Source organism: Mizuhopecten yessoensis, unplaced genomic scaffold, assembly GCF_002113885.1.
Source record: "Mizuhopecten yessoensis strain PY_sf001 unplaced genomic scaffold, ASM211388v2 scaffold523, whole genome shotgun sequence".
Classification (NCBI taxonomy): domain Eukaryota; kingdom Metazoa; phylum Mollusca; class Bivalvia; order Pectinida; family Pectinidae; genus Mizuhopecten; species Mizuhopecten yessoensis.
Window position 1 is genome coordinate 1,610,880 of NW_018403589.1, and position 13,988 is coordinate 1,624,867.

Genomic DNA, 13,988 nt, shown 5'->3' on the forward strand with positions numbered 1-13,988 from the left:
CCCCCCGTCGGGGGCAGAGGGGTGAGGTGGAATAGGGAAATAGAGGTAAACCTTTAGAGTCCGTCTTCTACCATAAAGATTAAGTGATTTTATTCAAATTCGGTCTGGAACATCTCTGGGCAAAGGACTCAATTTTGTATAAACAGTGGGTTTGTACCTCCTTGGGGAAGAGGGGCGAGGCCCAATAGAGGAAATTGAGGTAAAACCTTTGAAATCCTTCTTCTCCTGCAGGTATTAAGTGATTTCATCCCAATTTGGTCTGGAGCATCCTTGGCCAAGATGAATCAATTTTGTATAAACGGTGGGTGTGGCCCCTTTGCGTGCATAGGGGCAGGACTCAAAAGGGGAATTTGAGGTTTAAATCTTTACACTCCTTCTGCTTTTGTACCATTGGAGGGATTTTATCAACATTTGACCTGGAGTATCCTTTTGCAAAGGGGACTAAATTTTGTATAAATGGAGGGTGTAGCCCCTCTGGGTGCAGAGTTGTGGGGCCCAATAGGGGAATTTGAGGTTTCAGTCTTCAAAATCCTTCTTTCTCTTTACCATTTGAGGGATTTCATCCAACTTTGGCCTGGAGCATCCTTGGGGGAAGGGCACTAACTTTTGTATAAACGAAGGGTGTGGTTCCTCTGGGTGCAGAGTTGTGGGGCCCAATATGGAAGTTTGAGGTTTAAAAATTTTAAAGTCCTTCTTCTGAACCATTGGAGGTATTTTATGTAATAAGAATAATTTCCCATGGTTGCATTATTATCCTGGTGAGCGATACAGGCCCCCTGGGTCTCTTGTTTGTCCTTGTGTATTTTTATAAGCAATATTGTACATGTTTGCATTGAGTTTTTATTTGTTTTACTTTTATGCTTTACTCAAACTTTCCTTTTATTCTTTACTTACTCTTCCTGTTACAGTGGCATGTGTCTGTTGTACGAAGTATTGAAGACATGCCGGTAAATCCGTGTAAAGACCCCTCCTGTGGCTGTAAGGGTAGCTACCATTGTGTACTATGTCCCACCTCCAAGTTTAAACCTAACACTGAAAGTCATCTCCAGACCCACTACAACCTCCACTGGAAAAAACGCATCCCGTTCAAAGGTATTGAGATATAATATGTACTTCTCGATTTCATAACAGCTGTCAAAAATAACCTCTCAATATGTTCACAAAGTTAAGAGCACACTTCTCCATTTTATGTGCAAAAGTTCAACATTGAATTTTGCCAATTATTATCTAATAACGTCTATGAATTCAAAATTTTGAAAAAAATCTTTCCAATCTGTACATTTCTATATTAAAAATGCACAGGAATGTTTAGCATTTTTGTGCTATGGGCCTTTCAGTAAATATCATTCTACTGGACAAGTTTGTTCACTTGTCGGTGCCAAATGAAAAACAAAAGATAACTTGAATTGGTGATTTATGTGTTATAAGAGGTTATTGCCCCTGTTCCAGATTACTATTTCCTGATATGTTACCTGCCCTGTGATGTGTGTGTTATAATAGGTTATTGCCCCTGTTCCAGATTACTATGTCCTGATTTGTTACCTGCCCTGTGATGTGTGTGTTATAAGAGTTTATTGCCCCTGTTCCAGATGACTATGTCCTGATATGCTACCTGCCCTGTGATGTGTGTGTTATAAGAGGTTATAACCCCTTTCCAGATTATTATGTCCTGATTTGTTACCTGCCCTGGGATGTGTGTGTTATAAGAGGTTATAACCCCTTTCCAGATTATTATGTCCTGATTTGTTACCTGCCCTGGGATGTGTGTGTTATAAGAGGTTATAACCCCTTTCCAGATTATTATGTCCTGATTTGTTACCTGCCCTGGGATGTGTGTGTTATAAGAGGTTATAACCCCTTTCCAGATTATTATGTCCTGATTTGTTGCCTGCCCTGGGATGTGTGTGTTATAAGAGGTTATAACCCCTTTCCAGATTATTATGTCCTGATTTGTTGCCTGCCCTGGGATGTGTGTGTTATAAGAGGTTATAACCCCTTTCCAGATTATTATGTCCTGATTTGTTGCCTGCCCTGGGATGTGTGTGTTATAAGAGGTTATAACCCCTTTCCAGATTATTATGTCCTGATTTGTTGCCTGCCCTGGGATGTGTGTGTTATAAGAGGTTATAACCCCTTTCCAGATTATTATGTCCTGATTTGTTGCCTGCCCTGGGATGTGTGTGTTATAAGAGGTTATAACCCCTTTCCAGATTATTATGTCCTGATTTGTTGCCTGCCCTGGGATGTGTGTGTTATAAGAGGTTATAACCCCTTTCCAGATTATTATGTCCTGATTTGTTGCCTGCCCTGGGATGTGTGTGTTATAAGAGGTTATAACCCCTTTCCAGATTATTATGTCCTGATTTGTTGCCTGCCCTGGGATGTGTGTGTTATAAGAGGTTATAACCCCTTTCCAGATTATTATGTCCTGATTTGTTGCCTGCCCTGGGATGTGTGTGTTATAAGAGGTTATAACCCCTTTCCAGATTATTATGTCCTGATTTGTTACCTGCCCTGGGATGTGTGTGTTATAAGAGGTTATAACCCCTTTCCAGATTATTATGTCCTGATTTGTTACCTGCCCTGTGATGTGTGTGTTATAAGAGTTTATTGCCCCTGTTCCAGATGACTATGTCCTGATATATGTTTTATAAGAGGTTATTGCCCCTGTTCCAGATTATTCTGTCCTGATATGTTACCTGCCCTGTGATGTGTGTGGTATAAGAGGTTATTGCCCCTGTTCCAGATTACTATGTCCTGATTTGTTACCTGCCCTGTGATGTGTGTGTTATAAGAGTTTATTGCCCCTGTTCCAGATGACTATGTCCTGATATATGTTTTATAAGAGGTTATTGCCCCTGTTCCAGATTACTATGTCCTGATTTGTTACCTGCCCTGTGATGTGTGTGTTTTAAGAGGTTATTACCCCTGTTCCAGATTATTCTGTCCCGATATGTTACCTGCCCTGTGATGTGTGTGTTATAATAGGTTATTGCCCCTGTTCGAGATTACTATGCCCTGATATGTTACCTGCCCTGTGAGGTGTGTGTTATAAGAGGTTATTACCCCTATTCCAGATTATTCTGTCCTGATATGTTCCCTGCCCTGTGATGTGTGTGTTATAAGAGGTTATTGCCCCTGTTCGAGATTACTATGCCCTGATATGTTACCTGCCCTGTGATGTGTGTGTTATAAGAGGTTATTACCCCTATTCCAGATTATTCTGTCCTGATATGTTACCTGCCCGGTGATGTGTGTGTTATAAGAGGTTATTGCCCATGTTCGAGATTACTATGCCCTGATATGTTACCTGCCCTGTGATGTGGGTGTTATAAGAGGTTATTGCCCCTGTTCCAGTTGACTATGTCCTGATATGTTACCTGCCCTGTGATGTGTGTGTTATAAGAGGATATTGCCCCTGTTCCAGATTATTATGTCCTGATATGTTACCTGCCCTGTCAGGGGACAGAAGAGGAATCTAACCCATCAAGCTACCATTACCATTGTCCAGTGTGCGGGGAGTGTCGCAAGAGGAGGAACTGCTTCTTACATCATCTCCGTATATGCAAGGGGAACCGAGAGTCCACCCACAGGTCAGTTCCAGTACAAGGACATAGCCTCATATCTGTCATGGCAGCTTAATAAGGGGGAGCCGATACCTCCAGTTTTTCTACTGTTATATGTCTACAATATTGGAACATGTACAGACTGGCCCTTAGTCTGTGCCCTTGCTTATCACTGAAATGATTGTTATACTTGTGTCTATGGCAGAAGTGGTAGGGTTTGTCATACTCGATTTTCAAAATTTTGTATCAGAATTTCATTGAAAATTTACAAATTTTTATTTGCATCTTTTTTTTTTTCTGATGTAAGATACATATCAACTGCAGATTTGTGTTATTTTTTTTGTGAATTTCTGCAATAAAAACTAGTTACAATCAGTCATAATATTCTTACCTACTTGTATTAACTTTCATTACAATGTTTTCTATGATATTTCAGGTTTGCTATCGCTAAGTACAAAGATGGAGACGAGAATACAGAAATCTTACACGAGGTCGAGATAGCTGCTGAATCTCTGGCTAATATGGAGAGAGTTGTCTCCGATGACTCCCCATTGGAAACCCCCAGGACTGAGGACGTAGCGGAGAGACAGTGTGGTAAGGATTTAAAAATCATTGTGATCTTGTGAGGTTGTATTTAATGCTAGAGGTTATACTGATTACTGTGTTAATGGTATTGTTAGAGTAGATAGTAAACTTGCCTTTCACCAAGACGGCCAGGGTTCAATTCCCTAATCATGTGTGAAAAGGTGTGGGTCAGCTGCTTGAACGATATACTTTCTCTTGGTACTAGGGTTTTCTCCTACATTCAAAGCCCCTGTACGCTTTCATTTGATCCAGCAAGATTGATTAATATAACTTGAAAAAACATGGTTTCATTATTTTTGTGAAATGAATGAAATTTATATATATGTGAGTTAAGGTTTGTATGGCATAAAATTACTGTGAGACAATGTAATATGGGGGCTTAAGTCTGCATGAATATTAAAATAGTACTGATGATGTTGCTGAGATTCAATATCGCAAGGGGGCTTAGATGATGTCATAAGGGGACTTAGCTCTTAAATCAGAAAGGATATTATTTTCAGGGCCACTACTTTGTGTACATACACACAAATTATATAATCTGTTGCCTTTTTTATTGAGACATAACTGAACCATGACCCAAATTTAATTAAGAAGTTGACCAAACACTGTGTATTATCTGATCACATGAAAATTTATAAGTAAAGTAAATACGTTTTCTATATTTTTGGATTGCATAAGCAAATTTGAACCTTCCTTTAAATAAATGTTAATTTTAATTTGCATGATTGAATACAGATGTGAGAGAAGAGGACATCATACCTGATGTTCCTGTGATTCAAGATGACCCTGCAATGGCTACAAACTACCAAGAGAATGAGGAGACATCCGCAGACCTGTCCTCAATAGATGTAAGTTACACTGTATATTTGTCCTTTGTAGGCTTACATATAATGCTGTATGTATAGAAGTGATGGGTTATGATAAAAAATCAATCTGTTTACCTTTTCCGATTCCGATTATCAATTACAAATTTCTTTATCGATATAATCGGTTCATCATTGAAATCAAAGTGTGAAATATCTTTAATGTAAAGGATGCATCGAAAGTCATATATTCTTATAATTTTACTATATGATTGATAAAAGTGCAGAAGAGCTGCTTGAAATCGATTCATTATAGCTCCAACAACTCAGGTGGAGTATAAAATAGTCTAGGGTGGATTTTGCGGTATCTGTGATGTAGCATTCAAGTGAGGTGGCACTATAAAAGATGCCGTTGGAAGCACGGTCCCACTACAAACAGAACATAATACATCTCCAGCACACACACATAGGGGGATATTAGCCAGGTGACATATGACTAGTAGTTAGCACCTGATAAGGCGGCTCTTGCGAATTCCTCAAAAATTGTGTATACTAATTGTATTAATTGTATATCTATGTACTGTAAAGCGTTTTAGAGTGGCTTATGTTAGCTAGATAGGGCGCTATATCAAATGTTGTATATTATTATTATAGAAGAGAGAAATCCAATGTCTATTGATGTAAACTAGTGTTCTTACTTTATTTGGGTATTCAGTCCCATAATATTACAAACCGATTATGGATTATGATTTTAGACGGATTGTCGATCACTGATGTATATAACTTGATGTAGTACGGAGTAGATACATTCTCTATGGATGTATACATGTGAGCTAGCTGTACTCCATTAGATGTACAGGATCTACATTGTACATAGTGTCAAAGTGGCCGTACTACCTTTGGCTAGAGGAAATGTCCCTTCAGCTCAGCACTAGAGTGACCAACTAGAATGTTTTAGGGTCGAGGTTCAATCCACAGTAAAAGTACATATTCTTTCACTACCACCTTACTATTAATGAAGACAACGTCTCAAGATTTGAGTCCTACTGTACATATGTCATAGAAGTTAATTAATGTGTTAATTGATATTGATTCTATCATTCTGTAAAAGGAGCGGTTTTTTACTTCAAAACCAACACCCAGGTTCGGTGATCTTGGGTCCATTGGGGTCTTATAAATTGATGAACATGTAGTATGGCAAATGAACATAGACTCAAGGATATAAACTTTAATATCTTTTATTAAATACAACAAGTGTAAAGAAATATCAGTACAATACACGATAACATATCTCACACCCTTACTCACACGATAAAACACCGTTCATTTATACTAGTGGCTACGAGGCCTACTCCTATAAGCATAAACGACGGACTCTACGTTGGAATTCTATATAGACATGTGTACAGACTACTTTCTAACCCTAACACTAAACATTATTGCTGGTCCTAAATTATTACCTAACGAGTCCTAGAAAGAAGGAGAGAAAGAGTGAGTCAGGCAGTCTTACGAGGACTTTACTTCTGACTGACGAACTATACAAACACGGCACTTTGCACGTGCAATAGTCGCCCAAAAGCTACTCGGAACACTTCCGGTTACGTAACTAGGTTCCGAATGTGAAAACAACAAGATGGACGACGAAACGTGGTGAACTGTCAATCGTAAATATCGAATGTTAAGTATCCAAATTATCTCCACTTTTACATTCCTCCCCCCTTAAGACAAATGTTCAAACATTTGTCAAAAGCTACAAAATTTGAAAACTTGATCGCTTAAAGATTGTAATGAAAAACTCACTTCAAAAACTCACTCAGTACAGTGTACAATCACAGGCTAACTTTACAACCACAGAGTACAACATGGAAAGTTTGATCAAATCACACATTTCTAACATCACTCATCTGCACAGGAGTAATATTCCATAGCAAAAAATAAATAAAAAATGCCACTTAAATCAATACACTCCTTATACAATTAAATCAATGTGGCATTCCATCACAATAATAATACACAAAATTTGCACAATTTATAACAATTAATCCAACAGTTACATTATATAGACATCTTCGGTTACCACATTTGCAAAATTAAGTCAAAAAATTCTCCCTGGTACTTTACAATTAATTTACAAAAAAAAATATAGATCCATTTCACAAAAATGTATTATGGGAAGAATTCATTACTAAATATATTCATGAATTCATTCAATATACAATACATGAAAATTTAATACCCACTAAATTCATCATGAGATAATCCATGAAGATAACATCATCTGTTATCAATTGCAGTACTAGTATCATAAATTCACAAAATTGAAAGACATTTCACATTAACACACATACTTAACAAAATAAATGAAATACAATACAACAGAATACTTTCCTGTTATCTTTATGACACACCATCTCCCAGAAACCTATCTTCAGTCACAGTAACACATTTTTCATTCGCAATAAGATGTTATTTCAATCATTAATTGGCATAGGCTACAACAGCAATACACAGATGGTATATATCATAATCTCAATAACTCCCCAATCGCACAAGAGCATAATCTACAGTGCCCAGCAAACTACCTTCTTATAGCCACTTCTTCACCATGCCTCACACTTCAAGCATGATCAGCCACTGTGTTTTCCCACTCTAAACACTATCTATGTGACTGATATCTCTACACAAAGCACTACTATAAGAAAAACAATCCCTAGTATTACATAATAACAATACAATAAAAAAATAGAAGGAAAATGGGATAACAAAACAAACACTGCAATTATCTTGAGCTCTTTCGCATTACAGATTCCCTATGTATATCTACACAAACAATATACACAGAATCGCCACATCATGGCATACTACACATAGTACCCAGTTTCTATAACTGCAGATCAAAATATATCCAAATTATAAAGTCTTTTAAGCTGTACCAGTGCAAGCAACACAAGGAAAACATCTTTAAACGGAAGTACATACTTGTTATATCAGGATATAGATCACACTGATCACATTTGTACTTTGTGCAACACAGAATAAATGTAATACAACACTAATCTATCTTTCTGTGTTTTTACTTCAATATTCTATGAACAGTATTTGGGTGGAGACTTTATCATCCTGTCTTCTCTAGTTTGCTGCGGAGTTATCTCCCCTGGACTACTATTGTCATTTTTGCAACTTGACACTTTTAGTACTAAGGTTCAAAACAGAGAGATTGATCTCTTTTCCTGGTGGCGTCTACGTAGCACACTAACCACCATTAGTCCCTGTTTAGCTATGAATATATTTGGTTCAACAATACCCTCTGCACTATCTATAGCACCTTATATATAACCCTTAAAATGACACTCAGAGTTAGCTGATACGGAGGTAGTCTCACACACCCTTATTCGGGCACACCCTTTGTACCTTTCTGTAACTAGGTTGACACACTGACCCTCTAACCTAAGAGTCCTGTTCCTAAAATGGATTTCTTCTCCATGTTTACCCAGGAAATCTACACCTAGAATCCCTGATAATTGGTCCAACCTAGCCACTATAGCCTGTTCGTACACTAATTTGCCCACTTTAAATCTAAAGTTGGCTTTACCAGCCACCACTACTTGTCACCCGAGGCAGAGTACAGCATGATACCACTGCTTGTTAATTCTGGTCTATTACCCTCGGGCATAGCATTATACATTTCCTTAGTAACTATTGTTACAGCTGATCCAGAATCTACAAGATACCTTGAACCTTTACTCCTAGTAAACACACCTGAATCACGTTCATTCGCCATTACTTCAACTTCAAATTCTACAATTTTTTTCACACAAAATTCAAAAATGCCCCAAATGGGTTGCCAAGATCCTGGTCACGGCACCAATGTAAAAGGAGCGGGTTTTTACTTCAAAACCAACACCCAGGTTTGGTGATCTTGGGTCCATTGGGGTCTTATAAATTGATGAACATGTAGAATGGCAAATGAACATAGACTCAAGGATATAAACTTCAATATCTTTTATTAAACACAACAAGTGTAAAGAAATATCATTACAATACACGATAACATATCTCACACCCTTACGCACACTATACAACACCGTTCATTAATACTAGTGGCTACGAGGCCTACTCCTATAAGCATAGACGACGGACTCTACGTTGGAATTCTATATAGACATGTGTACAGACTACTTTCTAACCCTAACACTAAACATTATTTCTGGTCCTACATTATTACCTAATAAGTCCAAATTATCTCCATTTTTACAATTCTATATTGTTTTACTTTTTGAGAAGTTCATAGCCAGACTATGATTGTTAAAACTTGATCTATGTTATTTTAGGTATTTGGGAAAGTCACAGCTACCCTTTCACGGAGACTGATAACAGCTGTTGATCAGAGAACTATGGACAGTGTCCTTAGTAAAGTGGCCAAAGAGACAGGTGTATCAGTGGACTGGTCACCAGGGATTTCTTCCCCTCAGTACACACTGACCGGTCAGCTTGAGGACATTGTACTGACCAAACGTCTCCTGTGTAAAGTAGGTATCTTTATCATAACCTCGTCATCAAAGTTAGAGAGTATGACCCTCCTATGCAGAGTGGGCTGTGTGTTGGGGTTGTATGTAGATGAAAAGATTTAAATAATTAGTTTGGTATGGAACGTTCATAGGTAATTAGGAGTCAGTTTTTCACACAAGGTGGGTCAGAATTAGGGATAGGGCTCAATAGTAGGCAAATAATTTAACATTTAACAGACCATTACTGATTAATGGCTTGACTGATTGTGTGGCCCATTGTCATTCGTCTATATCTATTGTCATGCATGATCAACCATCTGTTAACATTTCACGTTCATAATTGCTTCTCAAGAACTGAAAAAAACATAAAATCAAGATATTAAAAGGAATTAAAGAAATATCTACATCCATGCTATTTCATATTTGACCAGTTGTGGTTTAGAAGCTATTCCTTTGAGGTGTGAGGTTAAACTCCTGGTTAATGATTGCAGGGTTATATATTAAAAGATATATTAAGATTTTATTGTTAGTTTATCTTCTGGGATACTTTTATTTGTGTGTGTGTGTGTGTGTGTGTGTGTGTGGGGNATTGCCAGATTATGGGAAGTGATCTCTATAAGCTAGTGCAAATCAACCACACAAATCATGTTCATTTCCATTTTGTCATTTTCAGTATGTGTTGGGAGTGCCTTCTCCAGAGACAGACTCACAAGGGTTTTGCAGAAAATGTGGAGTTCAAGGTAGGTTGTTATAACAAGTCATCTAAAACAAAAGTGCAGCATGTTCTTATATTGGTCCTATTATACTCTCCAAAACCATGAAGATCTTTTGTGAGTGTGCAGTGAGCTACATTTACCATCGTTGCTCATTCACCTATCCCAAAAATAGATTTTGTATTATCTAACTATCCATGATCAAATATTTTTGACCAAACTGGATAAATTAATACATGTCTGTGGTAACAATGTTTTATGTCACATGATTATGGTTGGTTTGTATGTAAAAGTACTTTTGTTTCATGAGTTCATGAGTCACCTTACAACATTATGTATTATCTGGTATATATTACAACATATTTCAATGTGCAATGTGTTTGTGCTAGTTTAGTAAACATGACTTCAGTATAATTTATGTTTTGCTAAAAAAACATCTTACAGTTATACTTGTTTGTACTTTATTTTGTAAACTATTATAAGTTTTGTTCATGAATACCTGCATTCACAACTGAGATGTTGTCATTTCTATATTTATAGTAATTAAGTATGGAATAATATATATGCAAAATATTAAGATATGGGAATTAGTCTCTTCTCAAATTAATGAGAGTATTTATCTAGCTAAAATAATGAAGTTGTTTGTAATACATGCTCTATAGAAACACTCAGATATGAATAATTATCAGTAAGTAATTGATTTTGTGGACACAATGGTTTTATTTCACTGAAGAATAGTATGTTCTGCATAATTTTTTTTAGTGCAAAAGTGTGTGTAAATATTCCTTGTGTTCACTGCATGTTCTCTATTAAAAATTGTAAAACACTTAAATTCAATTCAACACAAAATTACATGATTAAAATTTATGACTCGTAACAGAAAAAACAGAAGTCCTGTAAATAATTGCTTCCCACCAGAAATACTGATCATAAGATAATTCAATTGATAATTGCTTCTCTGTTTCCTCAGACTTTCTGGATGATGGTGAAAAAAATGACAAGGCTTCCAAAAAACCAGAAAACAGCGTGGAAAACAACACGATTGCAGGAAATCCCTCTGTCAAACGAAAACGTGGTCGTCCAAGGAAAGTTCCGAAAGTGGACCAAACACAGAAAACAAAGGCTTCGTCTACAGACAGCTGTACAGAGACATATTTAATGGATAAAAGTGTAGAGGAAACGATTGAGCCACGAGAAACAACGGAGACAAAGTCCAGTACAGAAAAGCAATCTAGGAAAAGGAAGACAAACTCGCTGAATATTGATGAAACGGCAAATGCGCAGAACAATTCTGCTTCTACAATGAGTCCAAAGCGGTACTTGACCAGGGGCAAGAGGCTCGACTTCTCAGCTATGCTAAGTGGAAAAAAGGTATTACTGGAGGAGAACGAAAATAGATCAGAGAGAAAAGATACAAGAATTAGGGATCTACAGGTCAAGTTCAAGGAACAGATATCTCAGACAGATGAGGATTCCATTGATAATGTGACCCAACCTGTTAAAGACGAGCCTTGTGAATATAAAGGTTCCGATTTTGTGATGGACAGAGTATATCCGAAACCAGAAGTGTCCAATGACAAATGGAACAAAGATGATACAGATGATATCTATAACAATGTTGACAAAGTTAATGATGTCAAGATGATGGGCATCAGTAACGCTACACCTGTGACAAGACGAAGGGGGGACAACATCGCACATATCCCTGGGATAGTTTTCGAAGATTCAATAAAACTTGGACGAAAGTCATTGAATCTTTCAGACAAAAGAGGAAATGAATACTTGCAAATCACTTCAGATGCAGGGTATTTAGTGAATGAGATAGCAGCCACTTTAATTGAGGAAGATCTGGGAGAGGATGGCGGTCTGAGAGATCAGTGTAATTTATGTGATTACGTTTCAGACAGTTTTGGTAATCTACAGCATCATATGTTAAACATCCATCAAACACCATGCTCTTTCTGCTGTGATGTGTGTGAAGTCATGTTTTTAGATGAATTATCTCTTGTCAGTCATCTTCATCAAAAGCATCAACCTTTTAAACAAGCTCAGAAATCTATTTTAAATCCGGATATTTTGAAATCGAATCATGAATCCAAAACAGAAAAGAGTCAACACAGAAAAGAGTACACATGTCTGAAATGTGACTTCAAAACATTTCGTCTGAATTGCTTATATGCCCACAGGGAATTTATACACAGTGATATCCCAGTCTGTGAATATTGTGGGAAGAAATTTGCTCGATTCATGCACATGCAAACACATATCCAGGCTGTCCACACAAAATCAAAATCGGCCGTCTGTCACATTTGCGGGAAGAACTTTGACCATGTACGATACATGAAAGCGCATATGAAACGCCATTCTGACATCAAGGACTATGGTTGCAACATATGTGGTAGGAAGTTCACTGAACGTACAACATTGAAGGGACATATGGAGATCCACAAGAAACCAGAAGATAGGTATTACAAATATGTGTGTGACTACTGCGGAAAGCGTTTCCGCAACAAGAACACTTACTCTGATCACCTTAACAAACATACAGGAGAAAAGCCGTATGCATGCGATATCTGTGACAAAAAATTCACATTCAAGAGTGTACTAGATAAACACAAGCTTTTCAAACACACTACAGCGAAACCTTTCCCATGTCCAATCTGTAGAAAAGCCTTCAAAATGCAGCGTCTTCTAAACCAGCATCTTGTGACCCATACAGGTCACAGTAATTTTGTCTGTGAAAAATGCGGAAGGCCGTTTTCGTGTAAAAATACCTTAAAGCATCATCATCCCAAATGTAAAGGAGTGGTGTTGCGACAGAGGTCCGAGTCGAACGTGATCCTGGTCCTGGCAGAGCAGGGCTTGAATCAGTCGGAACAGGTCACGCTATCAAATTCAGTGATGTCCCTGGATCCCCAGCCAGCCATCATGGAAGGAACACAGATTCTCACCCCAGATGGAATAGTACATATGGAGTCGACCCATGTCATGGAGAGTGTTATGCAGGAGGGAGGTGAACCAGCACTATACATTTGTAGTGAGTGTAATGCTGTGTTTGAAACTTTCCAGGAAGTGGAGACGCATGTTCTTATGGGACATGCTGACAGATCTATCAAAGAGGGCGGAATTCTCCAGCCCGAGCATCTGATGGACGGTTCCATCGTAACGTCCGATAGCGATCCCTCGTCTACACAGACCATGGTAGAGATCCCCCACTCTCACGAGTCAGCTATGTACCTCACCGAGATGGATGCCTCCACACTTGTTAATCTAAGTGCAAATGATGAACAGGTTTAAAATGTGATTATGCAGCCTTATTGCTTTATAATGGATGGAATTAAGAATCCCAAGCGAACAACTTGAATCGTTACAATTGCAGATAAAATATATTTAATGTAGAAAAAAAGTTCAGAATACTCGTATTATCATGATATTGTAAAACATGTAACGTTTGTCAGTTCTATATTAGGAACTAATAATTTATTTTGTTTCTCAAAAGGCTAAACTGTTTTTTGTTCAATTTGCTTTATACACCTACAAAATGTTGATATTGAAATATATTATACCTACATGTTTTATCTTTATATATATACAACATTAAAGGCTATTGACCAAAATCGAGAGATCTATGTTTTGTTCCAGGAATAAAGCTCCTTTTTCAAGGCTTCAGTTTTAGGAGCTATGCCCCTGACATAACCGACAATTCAAAATATTCCATTGACATTACATGCCCCGCCCATATTTATGTCATTAAGTGTTGACCAAGACAATCAATTGTTTACAAACAAAATTGGAGATAGGAAGGTCGAAGTT

At 37.5% G+C, this 13,988-nt stretch overlaps 1 protein-coding gene across 2 annotated transcripts in view; it reads left to right on the top strand.

Annotated features, from left to right (window-relative positions):
- The window catches only part of LOC110450547, a 19,447-nt gene extending 5,732 nt beyond the window's left edge, over positions 1 to 13,715 (top strand). For both annotated transcript variants that reach the window (XM_021498135.1, XM_021498142.1), the window contains exons 6-12: positions 909 to 1,092; positions 3,428 to 3,593; positions 4,003 to 4,160; positions 4,887 to 4,999; positions 9,286 to 9,483; positions 10,136 to 10,202; positions 11,146 to 13,715. In XM_021498135.1, coding sequence (XP_021353810.1) covers positions 909 to 1,092; positions 3,428 to 3,593; positions 4,003 to 4,160; positions 4,887 to 4,999; positions 9,286 to 9,483; positions 10,136 to 10,202; positions 11,146 to 13,472 — 3,213 coding nt within the window. In that variant the 3' untranslated portion in view covers positions 13,473 to 13,715. The remainder of the gene's footprint in view (positions 1 to 908; positions 1,093 to 3,427; positions 3,594 to 4,002; positions 4,161 to 4,886; positions 5,000 to 9,285; positions 9,484 to 10,135; positions 10,203 to 11,145) is intronic.
- The last annotated feature ends 273 nt before the right edge of the window (positions 13,716 to 13,988 follow it).